This window comes from Gopherus flavomarginatus, chromosome 8 (genome assembly GCF_025201925.1).
Source record: "Gopherus flavomarginatus isolate rGopFla2 chromosome 8, rGopFla2.mat.asm, whole genome shotgun sequence".
Classification (NCBI taxonomy): domain Eukaryota; kingdom Metazoa; phylum Chordata; order Testudines; family Testudinidae; genus Gopherus; species Gopherus flavomarginatus.
In genome coordinates, this window is record NC_066624.1 from 90,513,558 (window position 1) to 90,534,299 (window position 20,742).

The following is a 20,742-nucleotide window of genomic DNA, read 5'->3' on the forward strand; positions in this document are numbered from 1 at the left end:
TCAATATTTGTGACTTGTTTTGTAGTAGCCTTAAAGTGAAAATATTTTCAAAAATACAGCCTAGCACTGCACTTCTAAATCAAGATGACTGTCAGTGGCACCCAAATGTTTTATGAAGGCAACCCTCATCAACTGTGTTGTTTTTGGGGACCCACCGTTATACATACCCAATCTCTATAGATATAACTTTAAACCACGTAACTGTGCAACAGCAATACTGACTTAGCAATGCTGTATTAACTCAGCCCCCTCGTTTGTCCCCCTCCTTCCTAGCCCCAAAACTACCTGCTGGGCTCCCCACAAGCCTCCTTGCTCTTGTTCTCCTAGCCCTGCCTGCCCCTCTCTCTACAGCCAGTTTGCAGTTGCTAGCAGGCTGCTGATTGTACTCGCTGGCTCTGGCCACTTCTGGTGTACTCCTGCCACCACCTGAATCCTGATCCCCTGACCCAGTAGAAATGAGAGTTTGGGGACTGTACTTCCAAGGCACATGTGGAGCAGGCTCAAGGCATAACATGAGCACCACTCTCCTATCCCAACACTCATTTTAAAAAATCCTGAATAATGGCAACACATCTGAAACCTTTCCCTGACAAACTGGTGAGTTGGGATCCCACCCTATGGGGGAAACAAGACACTACTCCAACACAAGCAGTAAAAAGATGCAGTGCCATGTACAAGCTCTGTTTAAATATTTCAAATCTTATTTGAGGTATCAACAGTGGAGGTGATAATTCAGTTTAAACAAAGCAGTGTTCTGAATTAGCTTTGGTAATAATTAGAACAATTTAATTCAACAGAGCAGTAAAAAACAGCGCTATATTTTATTTCTTGTAAAAATCTTTATACACATGCAGACTAAAACCAGTGTAAGAAAGTATTCACCATTGTTTAGACAAATAACTATACTTAAATATAAGCGTCTGCAATTGGCCTGTATAAAAATAAGGTACTTTTTTTTTTAAACAGAAATGTTCTCCAGTTCTGATATTGATAAACAATACATAACTCTAATACGTACAATTTAACCTGATCATTATTTTCAATCATTTGATACTGCTAAGGTATTTTATGTGCAAAAATTTAACATAGTTCTTCCAAAGAAAAATGTCCTACATGTTTTAGAAAATTAGAAGTTGGATTTTAAATAAATCAATTCCTAATCAGTTTCTTCTCCAATTTCACAGTCCATACACTGTATTATATACAGGTTTAACTAAAATCAGGTACAGGCCCAAAACTTAGCGTCTGTGTCTGCTATGGCCTGAACGACTGCTGCTATGGTGCTTGCCTTTATGAGATCTCTCAAAAGAGCGGGATCTTTCACGCCTGTCCCTGTGATGTCCCCGTTCATGCCTGTGTTTCTTGGCAGCCTCGGCATGATCCCTGGATTTACTCTGAGAACGCGAGCGAGATTTTTTCCTTTTGTGACCATGTCTATTTGCATTCTTCAACTCATCCCTGCTGTGCTTGGCTTTTAGGTGTGGAGATCCATGATTATGATGTCTGTGAGGACTGCCACTATGACTGCGGGACCTGCTTCTTGACCTTGAGCTGTATGTTCCTGATAGACTCCTCCTATTATTGTAACTTACAAAAAAAGTTAAAGTTAGGATGTTTACATCTTTTTATGCTGTGAAAAAAAAAAAAAACGTATACAACTGCCTCAATTTTAAACAGAAGGGTTGAAAAAATGCAGTAAGCATCCATTAAGTACAGGGCATAAGGATCCTATTGTTAGACAAAGTACTTTAACAGGGTGTTCCAAACCACTGAAAACTGAGCCTCCCCGCTTATCAACAGCGAAGCAATTCCACCCTACCTTCAACCAACTCAGTGGTATTGAAAGCTCAACATAAGCAACCACTCATGAGTAGACTGTAGTTCTTTCTATTCTTACTCTTTTTACATGCTGTGGGCAGTGAAGTGTTATTAGTGACATGTGAACGATCTCAGATCTGCGATCAAACTTATTTGACATCTCTGAGTTAAGGCTCTTTACAAACTCCAGCAGACATTACATTGGTTAAAAACACTGGTACAAGGTTTTCTTTGGAACAATAGCTAAGGAGTTGAACATATGTACAAGTCTTAACAGTTCAAATGATAAATGGATATTCACAGAACAAGATTTGGCTAAAAACATTTCCACACATGTTCCTTATAATGGATCTTATATACACTTCAGATATTTAGGGAGGAGGTTACAAAAATGCACTGATTTTTAAAATTTGGTTGCATGAGACTATTTCTTATAGCACTTTCAGACATACAACTACTCCTACCATTTTAAGGGAAGTGCTTAAGAAAATTCTCGTATTTAATATGGAAAACAGGTGCAACTGATGATTTTCAAACAAAAACCGTAAGAGGACCTTACTCTCTGCCATAGTTGAGTTTTAGTATTAAAGCTGTTTTATCTTAAGAATATATCGATATTCTTATACCACTGATTTTCATCCACCACCATGTGTATTTGAATATCTACTGGATACCAGCACAACTGTGTGATACTATAACAGTTTACTAACAGCAAATCCCTTTAACTATTGTAAGACCATCTACTATATGGAATGGCATTTTGAATTATCCTCTTGAAACAAGTCAGTCATTTAGCAATCAAAAAGTACTATTTTACTTACTGTCTCCTAGGAGTATGAGATCTAGACCGTGACTTTGTTCTTGACCTTGACCTACTAGCACTTCTGCTGCTTCTACTTCTCTTGCTTTCTTTTCTCATGCTTAAATTAAAAAAAAAAAAAAAATTTGAAGATTACACACTTAGCAAAACTAGATGGCAAAGACTAACTTGAAAGTGTCTGACCGAAGTTTGGCTGGCTTAAAAAAAGCCAGATTTTTCCTACCCATTGTAAGGACTCTCTGAAGCTAGTTGTCTCTCTTCTGGTTCTTTTTTAATAGTTTTGGCATTCACAGATACTGGTGTTTTCTCCTCAGTTTTCATTTCTCTTGGGGAAGCTAAGAATGAGAGCAAATAATTCAAGGTTAAGATGCTATTCGCTTGTGGTAGAATTTGCCATCAAGGAACACGATTTTTTGGTACATTTTATGCAAGTGCTAACTTTATATAAGCGCTAACTAAAAACTTAATGCTGACTGCTGCTCTCTTTCCATTTAGTAGCTGCTCCTATAAGTGAAAATACTACATTAAAGACACCAGTAAAATCTTTTATTTAAGTAGTTTGTAAATCATACGATGGCAAGTACACTGTCTAATGCGTTTTTTCTTTAAAGATGTATTTATCCTTTCATCCAAGGTACATGTAATAGGCACAAATTAAGATGAAGTATGTCTCTTCATCAAGAGTAATACCCTGCTCTAACCCGCTCCCCTCACATGTACTTCTTAGAACCCTGGGAAAATAAATGGCCCTTGCACCTTGTCCTGAAGTCAGAATTAGGCTGTTGGAACAAAATTTTGAGAACAGAAGCCAGTTCTAGTTGGCCTCATTGAGAGCCGCAGACAAGGTGTTCTTGCTTAGTTAAGATATGAAACTTATCTTACTACAGTAAAAGCTTTGTTGTCCGGCATGTGTTTAGTCTCAAATTCGGGTTAACTAAGAGTTATACTTACCAATGGAGGGAGGGAGTCTGGGTGTGGGAAGGGGCTCAGTGCTGGGGAGGGGGCACAGGAAGGATTTCAGGGTGCTGAATCCAGGTAGCGCTAACCTCCGGTGGCTCCCCACCTCTGGCATCCCCAGAAGTGGCGATATGTCCCTGCTGCTCATAGGCGGAGGTGTGGCCAGGCAGCTCTGCATGCTGTCTCTGCCTGCAAGTGCTCCACCCCTACACCCCAGCTCCATGGTTCATGGCCAGTGGAGCTGCAGACTTAGTGCTCAGGGAGGGAGCAGAGCACAGAGCCCCTGTGGCCATTTCTCCGCCTAGGAGCAGCCGGCACATGTTGCTGCTTCAAGGGAGCCCCACAGAGCTAGTCAGGGAGCCGAGCCTGCCAGTCCTGCGCCAACCATACTTTTAATTTGTATTGGTAGATATCAGAAATGTCAGTTTCTAGAGCTTTCCGGTTGGTAAAGTGCTGGATAACATAGCTTTTACTGTACTAGCTTGAGCACGTAAGCTGCTGGAACCACACAATCAGGTCATCTAACCACAAGCAAAACATTTAGAGTTTCATTTCAAAACTAATACCATGAATTGCACCACATACTGGATGTTATTTGAGAGGAAGGTTTTAATCTTATGCCTCAACTAGCCAACAGCAGAATTACCATTAAAAATTGAGTTGCTGGCTTGTTCTGAATGCCCTCAAATCCCATTTTCACTCAGCTTTGAGAGAGCTACCCATACATAAAATTATCCCTTCACCCTCCCTTTAGGAGTCAATAATGGAATTTTGCATGCACTACTTCAAAGAACTTTCAAAGTTCAATCAAATTGCAAGTTCAAGGAATAGCTGTTACTTTGAAAGATACAAAACAAAATAAAGATTTAGGTTCTATACATTTGCTCTAGTCTTCAGATAATGTACTGTAATCATTTATTGTGTTTGTACATTGCCTAGTATAATCATGCCCAACCTAGCTGTGGTCTTTAAGTGCTACTGGAATTTAAATGTCAAAAATATCACTGAAAGACAGATGTATTGGCAAAAAGTTGAGACTTGTATGTCTTAAACTAACAGGATCCTTTTAAAGTTCTTTACAGTATAATTTTAATGATTGGCTGGTCTGTTAAACATATAACTAAAGCTATGTTCTATGCACTGTAGCTATTCTATATTACTGCCAAGACAGCACTGCTACTGGAAATTCCATTTCTAGATTTCTGAATTGTTCATATTCACAGCTTTGGATTGCAGAGGTCCTACTGTACCTTGATGAATAAAAACATATTGAAGATGTTTTAAAACGATTTTTAGAAATACCTAGCACAAGGAAAATAATTAGCAGGCACATCTGTTAAGAGGAGTTGAGTTGTGTCACATGACTTAGGTTTCAAGTTAGTGTCACTTGCTTCTATTGCATTTCAGAAACACTGGCATATGAAAATCCCTCTTACAAGCTTTCAATATTTATTATGTACTTCTACAGTAAAGATACAGTGATGCATATGCTGAATGTGTACCATTAATGGCATTAACCAAGGAGTATGACATAATGAGCATCTAATCGATATTGCAATTTTCCTTCAATATCACATTATTGCAGATTGCCAATAATGGGTGCCAATGAAAATCCAGTAACCAAAAGTAATTAAAAGGTTATCCTCTAGCTTTAACCATATGAGAAGTTTTATATAACTTCACAATTCTCAATGGAGAATGAGAAATTTTACATCTCATTCCTTCCACTGCATCAAGGTATAGAATTAAAAGAGATTCATTGTATATAGACATCTTCCTACAGGACTGTTCCTTGCATTGTAACTTACATGGTTTGGAAGCAGGAGAAAAGCCACCCAGTGTTGAGAGAGCTGGAGTACCATCTGGGTTTAATCCTTTTGCTTTAAGTTTAGCTTCCTGTAATGCCATTTTTCTCTTTTCTACTTCTTTATCCAGCAATTCATAATTAGGCTGTTTAAGAGAGTAATAGGCACTGTCAAGATTTTGGACCAAGATTACTCTAGTCAATATACCACACCTACTATAGTATCTGACACCCATGCAATTAAGCAACATATCTAACATGGGTTATATGTGATTCACACTCATGCTCTTCTCCAAGGAGGGAATGGTGAATACAGGGGAGCCTTTTTCTGGTAGATTTTTAATTGTACGTGTTTACATATTTGTTCAAACTCAATCATACACACCCTACTTGGCAATGCTAACTTTATCTTCATTTAAGTTAGTCAATTCTGAAAACAAGTTACCTTTTTCCTAGTATAAAGCTTCAGAGTTGTTATACATATCTCCTGAATCTCATCTTCTGTGGTGCCAAAGAGTAGAAACCAATGAGGACGGGTAGGCAGAGGAATCTAAAAGACAGAATAAAGCCTTAATATCAAAAGAAATCTGACCTTTAGTATCATTACAGAAGTTTTCCGGGAACAAAAACAAAGTTACTAATAATGAATACACCAATCCCAAGCAATTAAACACAAACACACTTACCTGAAGAGCTCTAGCAGCAAGATAAATACAAGCACATGCTATTGTTTCTGGTTGAAAACGAACAAATACATTAGTTCGAAGACTGTCATTCATGTAATTCCTAAAAAAAAAAAAAAGTTAATTACAAGTTTGTCTCATGTTCACTTATCACTTTCAGTTTAAAGAAACAAAACTGGAGACTCAATCTACTTTATTATTTTTTCTTTAACTTACATATGCTTATTGCCTTTTTTTAGACTGTAGTACTACGATCACTTTGGTTTTAAAGGGTTTACCGTTTTGAATTTGCTGCTTCACTTTTGTAACATCAAAATATGCACCATTGTCATTGCTCTGAAGTCCCAATGCAAGAACTACTTCTCACTTAGAAACAGAACTCTGAATGTCACCAAATGAGGGATTTTTGCAAATGTTATGGTTAAAATTGATTTTTTTCTCCAAATACTTTAGGATAGTCTATGAAGTGTCCATCAAACTAAACTTTACAAATCTATAAAGTCTAATGAATAGTTTGTCCAGTTATATGATCAGCCAAGCATGCTTTTCTATAGGCATTTACTGTCACTTAAGCAATGAAAGCCCGCTACCCAAGAGGTAAGTCCTTTTTTGTCTGAAACTCAAGTGTTTAAAAACGGATATACTTTTACATCCATTACATGATGAGGTAGCTAAACATATGACCAAAAAAGTCTGTTAAATGTTCCACATAATACACCAGTTCTGCTTCAACTTTATTCTATTTTGTAAGCAGATAACCATCTAGTTGCTTGCCCTGTGTCAACCATTTAACCTTGTGTTGGATAAAGTTAAAAATAACTGCATCTTTCAATAATCATTGGGACCGGTTACTACAAATTGCATAGTTAACTTCACACTTACTAAATTATAGCACCTTACCAAGCTAGTATTGCCAAGTACTGTTATGCCAATAATGACTTTTAAACTTCAGGGACAGTTCTAAAAATTTATAACATGTGAATTACAGAAGTTAACAGTACAACCAATCACCAGTGATTTATATAAAATGGTGCCCAACGTTCAGTTTCTAAATACTGTGTTAAGAAAGCATGAGCATGCTGTATTCACTTTAAGGAACTTCATAATCCAAGCTTAATTAAGTCAACTGAATCCATATTGGTTGAAAGTAGTCAATCCAAAATGTGTCCATGGGTCCTTTAGATACACTAAAGTAAGTAGGCAGGCAACAAATATACATTTAGAAACATGTTGAACAGTTACTTCTAGAAGCAAATATACAAATCCTTTTGACACTCGGACAGAACTAGAAGATGCTGCCAGATGGATATGGACCACTTCAGTGAATCTCGGATGAGAGCTTGCACTGGATTGACTGCAGAGAAGGGCAGCCAATCAGGCCATCCCCAGGTGAGCTGTGGTGCAGAGGGCAGAGTTCTATGACTTACCATCATGGACTACCCTTTAATTAAAGAGTAGAAAAAAGAACAAAGTTAAATTGAGTTCTCCATTAAAGTAAGTTAATCAAACCATGAAAATAGTAAGCAGAAACAAGCATTAAATGCATTGTGAAATGTATATATTTTAATTTAGAACTTACAGCTCAATGCTTTGCATATGGGACATCAAGCTTGTTATTTCTGTTACTATTTTCCTGGCTAGGAAAAATGGAAAAGAATAAACTTACCAGGCTGTCTGAACGAGAGTTTGATTACGTTCACATTCTAAGACTTGTAAATACATAACAATGATCTGAGGGATAAGAGAAAAAACTCAACTTTAACACACAAGGAAAAAGTGATAGATGCATGTTTTTAACACATGAAACAATTTTCTTATATTTTTACGTGGTGGTGTTCTACTTCAATCCCACAGCAAAGGCTGTAAACCCATACACATCTAGTTCTTCTTGTCCATTGAGACATATCCCCAATTTTACAACCTTTACATGACTGTCACCTCTGCCATAGTGTAGGCAAGTGACTTCTACCAAGGCAACCACAAGCTACTAATCGGTCAAATGTTTCTGCTGTGTGGACAATTAACTGCAGTTACCTGTAGAGGGGTGTAGGAGAGTTCCCCCAGGTCATTTCCAAACCTGCAATTCTTCTGTTACATCTCATAGAGATGCTGTCAAGGCAGCTCAATACTTGAAAGCCTGTATTTCATTTGACAACTCACCTTATGTGGATGCTTGACATGAACACAAAATCCCAACTCCTTCAGTACCCTCCTTTCTGCTTTGATTACTTGATTTTTGGTGTTTATGTAGTTCTGATCAAGTATCAAGGGGCTTGGAGTCCTATAGTTTGTAAGAAATAAAATCAAAACTGTTTTGCATATCCAGAATAGTTGCATCTCTGTTTTCCCTTCCAACCAACTAATGGCAACAGAAACCTGTTTTAAACTCCTGCAAGCAAGTTTAAGCATTAATCTTGTGCTGTCCAAGTTTAAACTAGTTTAGCCACAATCAGAGCTAAATTACAGGTTGAAACTAAACTAAGACTGCCATCCTGCTAACATTACTCCTCTGTTACTGACTGTGCAAACTGCCTTCCAGTCTTAAAACTGAAATAATGTGATTTACAATTTATAATGAATATTTCAGACACCTACAGTACCAACATTAGAAAGTGAGCAATGAAAACAATCTGAATACACTAATCATTACCTCTAGCAAAAGGCTTGTTTAACTATTTAAGTGCTGTATCAGCTATTAAATTTAAGCAAGTTCATGTTTTATTGTACTGGAATTGCCTATGCATAGGACGAAAGGGAAGAATACATACCAAAATTTGAAAGAAAGCAAATGTGCCAAGATCAGATTTAAAACGAGTAAACAGAATTTCCAAGGGAGCTTCAAAAGAGACCAGTGACCTCTGAGCAAAGAGGACTCCTAAAATTAAACACTGTGGTGCATCCTTTTACACAAAGCAAGACACCAGGAAAAGGAAACACACCCCTGAATACTGAGCTATTAGAAAAACTAATGGGTGCAGTTCAACACATCAAATGTTTATAAGGTAAGAACTCTCAAACGGAAAGATACACAAACCTGGCACGTCATGCAATTTCCAATCTCTCCACCCACAGTCCTGCAATATATTGTATTCAGGTAAAGTCTCAAAAAAAAACAAAAAAAACAAAAAAAACCCACAACACACACAGGCTGTGGGTTGTTACTGCATAGTATAGCAACCGAGCAACATATCCTATTTTATTTATTCCTCTCTTTTTCTAGGCTTTTGCTTCCTAACTCATTTTTGTCTACATTTTTTCTTTATATTGTTGATTTAGCTTACAATATTTTAGAGCAGAGACTTGTCTTATATGCCTGTAAAGTACACAGCATATTTTGGGTGCTATACAAGTCAAAGGATAACAGTTTATCCCCTCAGTAACTAATTATACTTAAAAAAAAGTGAATCAAACTGCATTATTTAATTTATCTCCAGCATTCCCAGCAAAACTTTTCTACAATACAATGATTTGACTGCAAAGATGCAAAATCCACCAATACAGAAAGACTGCAGGTGAAATTCAGCATAATAAATATAACATGTGGTTCTTAACACCTCTTTGAGAGACCACACACATTCTGCAACGCACTTCTTCCAGCTGGACCACTGAGGGAAGTAATTAATGGTCAAGCATGCCCTGCTGGTAGGATGGGGCCAAATATATTGCAAGATGAACTTTGGAATGCCTTTGATGTTTGGATTAACTGTAGAGTGCTCCCAGGTCATAAATTAGTAATTCCATGACAGCTCAAAATTTATCATTACACTGCATTTTACTGATGTAGATAACTACAAGACTCTCAAAGAATGTCTATTCAAAAACTTATATCCCTCAAACTGAGTCTGCATTGCTAATAAGATATTACATTGTTCAAAGAGGCAGTCTATCTTTTGTCTTGGTCAAGTTATAGTCAAGGTCCAGACTCCAGAGAAAATAATGATTATATTTATATGTATGTGAATAAATAAAAATAGTACATCAATAATAAGTAAATAGATTTTGGGATCCATTCAAAAGTCTGGATTTGGCCCGCAGTCCACCTATTGACTACCCCTGCTTCGCTAAAGCAAAGTCACCCATGTTTTAATCAAGAGTAACTAGTTTATGAACCATTGTTCGACTGAAGAAAAAAAAGTCAAAGGGTTTTTTTTTTGTTTTTTTTTTTAAACAGTGAAGCCGAATCAGTAGTATCTCAATTCTGTATAGTTGTCACATGTTTAAGATAATCATCGTGTACGTAAGTTAAAATGCAGCAAGTTACCAAGCCTGGGAACAAACTCATTCAAATCTTCTATAGGGATAGAAATACCTGGGGACAGGTGATTATGCTATTATCTTATTAAATCTGTTTCCCACAGAAAGGTAAATATTGACAATGACCTGTCTAATAAGTACAGACTATATATAGCTTATTCCACTTCAGATACTGCAAAGATTACAAGCCAGTTATCACAATAGCTCCTCTTATTTTTAGGAGGGGATCATTGCTAAAGGAGAAATTTTCGAAGAAGTATTAGGTCAGCAGGGATTCAATACTTTTAGTGTCTCCTGATGAGTTTTAAGATATGCTGAGACTTATCTTAAATGCTTAGGGTGGGATTTTAGATAAATTGCTTAGGTTAGTTGGAATACTAAAGGTAGGTTTATTCGGAAGCCTAGCTAAAGCATTTCAGAGACAGTAATAACCTGGATATTATACTTTATTTATGAATCTAACAACCAAAATATTAGCAAAACCACGTTTCAAGGCAAAAAACTTGAAGAAGTTGAATAGATGCAGCTAAACTATCTTGTTAGTAGTATGCTACTTTGCGATAAGTGACAGAGAAATATCTCACTGAACACTTAAGTCCACAAGCCAGGTCCCAGTCTGAACATTTTTATAGGCCTACTATAGATGTTTGACAGCAGTTCATATACAATGGTTTATTTGCTTCATTCCATTAATATAGGCTTTTGCAAAGATGAATTCTCGAACTACATAAGAAAATAGAGTTAAAGTAATCCTTATTTGTAGTCTGATTTTCAGAGGTGCCGAGTACTTACAGCACCTACTTGAGCAGTAGGCCCTCAGCACCAAAATGATAGGGAAGGGACAAACAAGCCATTACAGGATGTCTGTTTTACTCAGTTGCCCAGACATGCACCATGTTCATCAGGGACATCAGTTTTATGGTACTACAATCCTAACAGAGTCCAGAGAAAGAACTTATGTTCATAGCATCTAGACAGCACTAAAAGAAATGGAAAACTCATGATGTGCAATTTTGGATTTATCTACTTTATCACAAATCTGATCCTGCATAAAAGGCAGTCAATTGTGCCCTACTAGTGACAGAAACTAAGTCGTAAATTTTTAAGCTAACAAAAATAATTAGGAATTGACACCCCATTCTTAAAATGGCATGTTAGTTCTAAAACTTATCAATTTTAACCTCTCTCCTAGTAAGAGGAAAGAAAAAGTTGCCACTACTTCTTCCTGCAAATGTTCTCGGTCATAAGGATTTTCATTTTGCGCAACACTCTGAATAGCCATTTTGCTGCTGGCCTGAAAGGGGAGTGGAGGGGAGGAGGGACGATCAAGCGCTGTAAGGACTATTGAGATGTCCACCCTACCTATGCATCAGAAGTGCACCTCAAAGCAGCTTTTGGATTCTCTCCCTGAACACTGCACCCAACAGTCTACCTTGCAATACCATCATTACAGTTAAAGTGCCAAGTTTCACTAGAAAGGGAATATGTACGCAGAACATGGGGCTAGTGGCCATAACCTAGATAGCTTGTCTAACATTAAAGGTTAGTCACAAAACAATCTAAAGCTATGACTAGGGAATCAGACCATAAAATGAGGCTGTTTTGTAATAACTAATAATTAAATGAACTGCCAAAAGTGCAGTCTTTTCGATCTTCTATTCCTAATTGGAATCATCACCTCTTTGATACTGACATTAGAACATTTTTTCTGTTTCCATTAGAAAGCAGGTGGATAAGAGAAACAGAAGATGAAAGGAAAACCCTGTATGTCTAACATTTATAAACATTAAAACTACCTCATGCCACAGATGTGATCTACTCAGATCACTCATTGCCACTGAAAGAGCCTGAAATCTGTCACATTATTTAATGTGACAAAAGACAAAATGAGAGTTCTGTTTTGTGTGATATTCTAACTGAAACACTGCAGGCTTCATGATTTGCATATATTACAAGCCAACATCATGAAGTTATTTCACTGATGTAAAAGAAAGAATGGCTTCCTAAAAGCTTCCCTTAAATCAGTTCATAAGACTATAAAACTGATGTCAGAAAAGGAGTGGGTGTTTACATATAACAGTTACCAAAAACCAAGGGCTATAACCCACATCGACTGCAACTTATGTTCCACATGCTAAACATGGCTCAACATATGCAGTCAAGTATGTTTTCAGATATTTCAAAGAACAAGTTTAGTGTGTAGTTACGAAAAACAGGCTTTCAATTTAATACCACAGGTAAACTTATTCATGCGCACAAAAATTTTATGTACAATACTTCGTGTCATATTGTCACACTGAGAATACAACAGAAGAATTTATTTGTCAAAAAACTATTTTTAGCTCTGTGCCTACTACCCAGAAGCGAGCTACATAGCTGACCAAAGGCTTTGTATGAGCTTCTGACTTGAGAATTTAGGCATCTGACCCCAATCATACGAACACATGCACAGGAGGGGTAGTTAAAAAACAAACAAAAACTAAGCACAAGACCGCATGCATACTGGGTCAAGGCCTTTTTTGTATTCTTGAACAACAGTTTATATATCAAATCTCAATTGTAATAGGCAAGAGTTAGAACTAGGAACCAGTAGGTGTCTAAAGAAGGATATACAGAATGAATATGTAATGCTTCAACAGAAATCAGAGTTTTAGTACTTTACAGATAAAGTTAACACAAATTAGACTAAGGCAATATGAAAACTAAGTGTAAGATAACTAGACTGTTTCATTTCTTCTTGTGTCATGATGTCAGTGAAAATTCTAAATAGAGCCTAAGTGTTAGCTTCAAATAAAAAAATATTAAACTAATATACTAAAAACCTGGACAGCAAAGAAAAAAGCTTATAACAAGATACAGGAGTTCTTCCAAATGGTTCACCAGCGGCCAACCTGTTAGTCCCCCGATTCCAGTGACCTATTCTCAGAGCACTGGCTTCTCCTTGGGGATTTTCGATACTTCACTCACTGTTGCCATGACGACAGCTTCATCTCTATGTACCACTCCACATCACCCAGGCTTTGGTAAATGTAGCTGGTCGCTGTATAGTCGGTTGCAAGGGAAAAAAGAGCTGAAGTTAATAACGTGTACAGTTTACGTATTAGTAAGCTTGTAAAAAGTACAGAAAAAATGTTTATATCCAGCTTGTTTTAGAAAAGCAAGCCCGAGTGTCTCACTTAGACATTAAGATTAATTTCATGCAGATTCATTTCTCAAAATCTTAAGGCAATGATCCCCATTTCGCTATAAGTGAATTAACAAATGGGTCAAGAAATGATCTGTCTCTCTTTGGGCATGATGCATTGTGGATGCATTTACATGGGTAAATGATATTCTGAACTGGAACAGGATATGTGGAAAAAAAATTTATAAGTAAATTTTTTTCTCTGATCCTTCCAACACCATATAAAAGTTGACTCATTCTTATTCTCATAGCACAGAGATTTATATCACCAATTAATCTTTAGTCTCTGGTTCAAAGCTCACACATTAAGTGAACCAATTTTAGTAATCAAATAAGAAGAATCCTTTGTCGTAATTATGGCAAATAGTAATTTTCAAGAGATTCCATGGAATCCCAACAGTAAATTTACAGAATTCTCCCAGTGCCAACAAGTGCAAAAAACCATTAGTTCCTCATTTTAAAAACTAGGTTCCATTCAAATCAGATGCAGATAGTCAATTTTTCTATTACTAAAACTGACTTTAAAGAGGTGAGCATGTGGCAATAAAAGAAGGTTTAACATAAACTGGCTACATTTTGTGCACTGTAAGTACTGAATATGTAAAATAAAACCACCATAAATACAACTAATTTTCCTAATTTTTTTATATTCTATTTCTTCAAAAAGTCAAGTTGCAGAATATATTTTTTTAAATTCCCCTTTCGCCTAGCAAGACAAAATACAGAAAAAGTTTTACTTTGAACTAGCAGAAAAGAAAGTCCTTCAGAGCTTTAATTTACTGTATTCTTTATCTTTCAACGTAGTCAATACAACTAGGTACATTTACTAGAGACAAGACAGGCGAGGTAATACAACTGAAATGCCTTCATGAACATCTGCAGGAAGTCTGAATTACTGTTTAAGAGCCAGGTTTAAACATTGCCTTGTTGTGAAATATTTATTGAGTATTCCTCCCCTTCAAACACAGTCCTTGCACCTTCTTTAATCTAGTAATGTAACCTTGCTTTACACTTAAAAAGCCAAAAATTAAGCACTCAACTGAAAATGGCTCTACAAACTAAAAGCGGAATCACCACAGAACCACACACAGATCAGATAAATGAATACAAGTTTCAATTTTACTGATTTGAAAGTTCTCACTGTACCATTAAAGTACTACTCATGTTCTGTAATCACAGGTGCACTCAGCTTCCAAGATTCAATCCTATATGCCTTGCTGATGTGTCATTAAAGCTTCATACACTGTACAGCAAATCATACTTTCCACTGCCACTTTTATACTGCTTTCTCACCACAAATGCTGTTATGCTTACATACTTCAGTCTATTTTACTGTCTACAGTAACCAAGTATAGAAAATATTCTAACAAGATGTCACTAATACTACAGAATTATTTAATTTGCACAAAACACTTATAGCAAAGTAGACCTACCCTAAAAATTAAAAACAAACAAACAAAAAGAACACGAAACAATCTGCCACCTAACCAAACTTACAGCTAAGACTTCCTTTAAGAAACTCAGAGACCCCCCCCCGCACCCCAATTCTGTTAAGAAGAGATTTTACACTGGAACCAATACTCAGACTTGCAGCTATATGAATCATGCTGTCAGAGCAATATATTTCTGCCTTTACCAAATCAAAGTCACATTGATGGAGACCAGCAGCAAAAACATTAAGGTGTACGTAATAGCCAATTCTCAATTTTAGGGTGTTGGACTTAGCCTGGAAAATCAAACTGGTTTGATAAAACTGGCATATTACAGTGATAGCGGGTGGATATACTGAAAATGGAGTTATTCTTACCTTTTTACTCTTAACTGGCGCAAATGATGAAAGACATTTATCACATCTCTTATACGACGAGGTGCTTCTTCAATTTTGGAAGCGAGATTGATGCAGGCCATAGCAACAATCTGAAAAGAAGCCATTTCCGTGAGACGGAGATTTGCACGTCCCATTGGACACGTTACACAACCAGCTGGAGAATCCACCCCAAAAAGGCTGAAAAATGCAGCTTTACCGAACTGCTTCCCTGAGGAAGTGCCGGGAGGGCCCGGGGCAGGGCTAGTGCCCTCCGCAGTTCCCATGCGGATCGGAGGAAGGAGCCCCACAAAGCTGGGACTGGGCGAAAGCCTCAAGCAGCCCGCACCCCACCCCGGGCCCAGCGGGTGCGCGCGCCGGCCGGCAGCCGGGACTCACCTCGAAGTTGTGTTTGACGAACGACTTGGAGTAGAAGAAGCGGTGGAACAGCACCTGCCCCGTCGCCATCGCCACCTGCGAACACAAACCCCCCGCGCGGGGGAGATGAGCCGGCTCAGTCGGCGGGGCGGGAGCGGAGCCGGCTCTCCAGGGGAGATGGCCGAGCCGGCTCCGGCACCAGGCCGCCGCCATTTTGTGTCAAGCACCCGGCTGGCGCCCTCCCCCTCCCCGACCTCCACACACACGCGCCCTCCCTGCAGCGCCTCCTCGCCACAATGGCGGCGCCACCCCCCGCCCTGCGGCCCAAGCCGCGCGGTGACCTTCCGAGGCCGAGGCCTCCTCACGCGCCCCGAGCCCCGGCCTCACACCAACGGGGCACGCAAGGGCCCCTCCCGCCGCCCAGCCCCCGAGGAGCGGGCGCTCCAGGCCCAGCACGTACCTGCGGCAGGCGGAGGAGGATCCCGGCCGCCTGGATGAGCTCGCAGCCCAAGATGCGCAGGTCGGTCTCGCTGGGCAGGTCCAGGCCGTCCTGCATGGAGGGGGTAGGCGAGAGCCGCTCCTCGGGGATGAGCGAGTGGTCGATGGTGAGCGACACCTCCGAGTACAGCCGGTCCCCAATGAGGATGCCCGGGGCCGCTGGGGCGGGAGGAGGGGCGGCGGGAGCGGCAGCCGGAGAAGTGTGGGTCGCAGCAGAGGCCATGATGGCTGAGCACAGAACCTACCGCACCCGGAGCCGGCCACGCAGAGAACAACCCGCCCTGCCCGGCTTCTAGTGACGCAGCACACAGCGGCGCCTCCGCGCGGTGCGCACTGGGAAAAAAGAGTCCCGCCTCGCTGGTGCAGCTGGGCCGCGCGTAGAGGTTCAGCCGTGGTGACGCGTCTCGGAACGTAGTAGAGTCTTAATGCCCGCGGTGGGTGGGGCTACGGCACGGGGACGTTTGGCTGCTGGTCTGGGAGAAGCGGGTTCAGAATGCGAAGGCGGGGCCTGTAACCGTCAGCCCTGGGAGCCAGGACTCCTGGGTTCCATACCCAGCTCTGCCACAGACCCAGTGCCCCGGGGCTGTGCCTCAGTCTCCTCATTCTGTAAAATGGCTATAACCACACACTCCTTTGTGAGGGCTTTAGGGCCATCAGGCGGAAGGTGTTTATACATTAAACCTCCTCGGGGAGCAAACGGGGGCCATAGGCAGAGCTGGGATGATGCCATGCACCTACTGGTAAAGCCTGGAGGAGGTTTCGAGTACCAGTACCTTGGTAAAAATAATGCATTAGGAATTGAGAAGGCCAGGACCAGACTCACGCTTAATCTGTGCTGTAATATCCTACAGAATGCTGCTGCATAACTTGTCTCCAGAAAAATCTTATCTGGCGAAACTTGTTTTGAAATAATGGTCCTTCATTTACAGGCAGGAGGCCTCAAATTTTAGATAAGACCAAGCCTTGTCCAAATGATAGTGCCATCATTATAGGCACAGTCCATGTGTTAAAGTTGAGATTCTGTCAGTATTTTAATTACAGCCTTTTTGTAAGGAGGGAGTAGGGGAAAAAATAGAATTAATTCATGTACGAATGAAAACAATCCCTTCTAAAATCCACAGTTGAAAAATATGTATAGCTGTTTTTTATTAATAAAATACCAATTTAACCAAATTTGCTAAACACTGTATAAATACTGAGCTCTGAATCATAGATCCAGAATTTAGTAAGATGCTCGCCCTAGGGCTTGTGGATTTTTATGTCCTGCTCAGTCCTCTTCTTATCTTTGTGGGGAAACTTCTCTGTCTTTTTCCAGTATTCCAGTTCCTCAAAATAGCCATAACAAAATCCCCATAAATCATAAACACTTAAAAGAGTTCTGAGGAGTGGCCAGAGTGAACAACGGTACAGGTGATATTTATCCTGTTCCTTGGTGTCTGATACAGGGTTGATCTCAGAACTGGAGAAGAAATTATGGTCCTCTTGGCAGTCTTCATTGGGTTATTTAAGCCTTATCCTATTCACTAAAAACCAATCAACCAACAGATACTTAACGATAATCCACAGCAGTGTTTTATTGCAGACTCTTCTCATCCAAATTCATTCCTTTTGTGTTATCAGCATTTCTATATTTATTTTAACCTCTCTAATCTAGATTTATTGGACAAAACTCACCCTAGTGAAGTCTGTGGAGTTACAGCAGGGATGAATTCAACCTCATCGCACTACCATTTCCCTATTTTTCATTTTTGTATAGGGGCTTTTGAGGGGCAGCCCATGTATTTGACAGCTCTTGCATCCTAGCAGAGGAGACTGAACCTCACTGAGTGTTGTGCCTGACAGAGGTGGCAGCAGTGTTAGCAGCTGCCCACTCCTCTTGTATAGGTCATTAAACAACCTCTTAAAAATACTAACAGTCCTCTTGCCATCTGTGAAGCCCCATTGGCTGAAGTATTTTGTCATGCCTCTTTTTCCCATCAGCCTTCCCAAGCTAGGGGCTGGGTTCCAGGAGCCCATACAAACTCTGACAGCTGGATACCAGCTGCCAAACTCCAGCTGAACCTACTGCTTCCAACATTCCATGCTCCTGATTGGGGCTTACCTCTGCCAGTCGAGTATAGTCATGAAGCAGGACTCTCACAATCCCCCATTCACAGCCCACTCTTCTTTCAAGCTTCACTTCTCTAATGCAGTGGTATAATGAGTCACAATTTTGGTACTGCTGACAGCTTGTGGGGCAGGATAGCGGTCATTACTGTGCAATGAGACTGAGGCAGACCTGCCTCATAGGGAAGGAAAGTATTAAAATTCAGTTACAAGCCTGCCTGGTAACCTAAGGGAACATTCACATCACACTCACATATAGTCTGCCCTGATCACTTTTAAGGTGGGAAAGGAACACCCAGACCTTTCTGATTACTCTCTTGGGTTAGTAGGGAACACTTACACACACATAAAGACCTGCCAGCTCACTCTGCTAGAAAGGAAGGAAACTCACAACCAGACATAGTCCTGCCTGTTCCCTCATGATGGGGGAGAGGAAACTATCACACCCACAGCTACATACAGGCCTGTCATAGCAGAGAGTGAGCTCATAATAATAACTTGAATTTATTACAGTAATTTTCATCCTAAAGTGATTTGTAAACTATCATTTGTAAATTATTCGAAGTTGGGGCTTTTGGTGTAAATTCTTTGTTTTTAATAGCACAAGCTTGCAAAACTCAACACTTTCATGGAGAAGATATATTTTAACCGCAGAGACCCGACTGACTCTCATATAAACTTTCATTTAATTCTGGTGAACAGGACTAGCTAAATACTTATTTAAACATTTAAAACATTGTTATTCAACTAAACATTTGTGGCATGAATGGACTAGAATATTCTTACAGGAAATGGTCTCCCGCTGCAACATACATGTAGCACTAAAGCAAAGAGATTTATTTTTAAAGGAAGAAAACATCAGTAATATAACACTGTCATGTTATGACTTTATTTCTTTTCTACTAGGTGACTGATGTAGGTGTAAACCAGGGGTGTCAAACTCAAATGAATGTTATAATTCTTGATGTCTGATTTGTGTCCATTTATTCTTTTCTGTAGAGACTGTCTGGTTTGGCCAATGTACATGGCAGAGGGGCATTGCTGGCATATGATGGCATATATCACATTTGTAGATGTGCAGGTGAATGAGCCTCTGATGGTATGGCTGATGTGATTAGGTCCTATGATATGATGGTGTCCCTTGAATAGATATGTGGACAGAGTTGGCAACGGGCTTTGTTGCAAGGATAGGTTTCTGGGTTAGTGTTTTTATTGTGTGGTGTGTGGTTGCTGATATTTGCTTCAGGTTGGGGGGCTGTCTGTAAGCAAGGACTGGCCTATCTCCCAAGATCTGTGAGAGTGAGGGATTGTCCTTCAGGATAGGTTGTAGATCCTTGATGATGCGCTGGAGAGGTTTTAGTTAAGGGACGAAGGTGATGGCTAATGGCGTTCTGTTACTTTCTTTGTTGGGCCTGTCCTGGAATAGGTGACTTCTGAGTATTCTTCTGGCTCAATTTGTTTCTTCACTTCAGCAGGTGGGTATTGTAGTTTTAAGAACGCTTGATAGAGATCTTGTAGGTGTTTGTCTCTGTCTGAGGGATTGGAGCAAATGCAGTTGTATTTTAGAGCTTGGCTGTAGACAATGGACGTGTGATGTGGTCTGGATGAAAGCTGGAGGCATGTAGGTAAGTATAGCGGTCAGTAGGTTTCCGGTATAGGGTGGTATAGTGTTAATGTGACCATTGCTTATTAGCACTATAGTGTCCAGGAAGTGGATCTCTTGTGTGGACTGATCCAAGCTAACGTTGATGGTGGGGTGGAAATTATTGAAATCATGGTGGAATTCCTCAAGGGCTTCTTTTCCGTAGGTCCAGATGATGAAGGTGTCATCAATGTAGTGCAAATAGAGTAGGGGTGTTAGGGGACGAGAGCTGAGGAAGTGTTGTTGTTCTAAGTCAGCCATAAAAATGTTGGCATGCTTTTTGGTCATGCGGGTACCCATAGCAGTGCTGCTGAACTGAAGGTATACATTGTCCCCAAATGTGAAATAGTTGTGGGTGAGGACAAAGTCACAAAGTTCAGCCACCAGGTTTGCCGTGACATTATCGGAACTGCTCAAACAGCGAGGTACTACTCAGTATGGGAGAGGGTAACTGAATCTGGACCCACCTGTGCAAATAGCAGGAGACAGAACACAATTCTGTTTTTAACTGATATGATGAGAGGGAAACTATGGAGGAAAATGCAAAGGAAGGTAAATTCTTAAATTTGACCTACTTTTTTAACTTATATATTTTGGGAAGGCTTTATCATTTTTTAAATGTCCAGAAAGCCAAGGAAAGAAGAGATTTATTAGATTTGTAATGTTATTTGGGGATACCTGAACTCTTTTTTAGGGTAGGATTTGTGATGACTTCCAGCTTGCTAGAAGGAAGCAATCCTAGGCCATTACATTCATTCCAAGAGCCAGATGGGATAAACCTGAGCTTTGCAATG

The 20,742-nt window shown here is 39.8% G+C and overlaps 1 protein-coding gene across 1 annotated transcript; it reads right to left on the minus strand.

Moving 5' to 3' along the window:
* Positions 1-681: 681 nt before the first annotated feature.
* Positions 682-16,599, minus strand: CCNL1 (cyclin L1). The gene is made up of 11 exons (XM_050965994.1): positions 16,163-16,599; positions 15,724-15,798; positions 15,328-15,437; positions 8,243-8,363; positions 7,749-7,813; positions 6,086-6,185; positions 5,845-5,949; positions 5,404-5,545; positions 2,862-2,973; positions 2,640-2,738; positions 682-1,587 (listed from the first exon to the last, which is right to left on the minus strand). The coding sequence occupies exons 1-11, from the start codon at positions 16,421-16,423 to the stop codon at positions 1,239-1,241; spliced, it is 1,539 nt and encodes a 512-aa protein (XP_050821951.1). The 5' UTR covers positions 16,424-16,599; the 3' UTR covers positions 682-1,238.
* Positions 16,600-20,742: the final 4,143 nt, after the last annotated feature.

Coding starts and splice junctions, on each gene's coding strand:
- CCNL1 (XM_050965994.1), bottom strand. CDS start 16,423: ATGGCCTCTGCTGCGACCCACACTTCTCCGGCTGCCGCTCCCGCCGCC. Junction 15,799..16,162: donor TCCTCCTCCGCCTGCCGCAG/GTACGTGCTGGG, acceptor TTGTGTTCGCAG/GTGGCGATGGCGACGGGGCA. Junction 2,739..2,861: donor TCAGAGAGTCCTTACAATGG/GTAGGAAAAATC, acceptor TTTTAATTTAAG/CATGAGAAAAGAAAGCAAGA.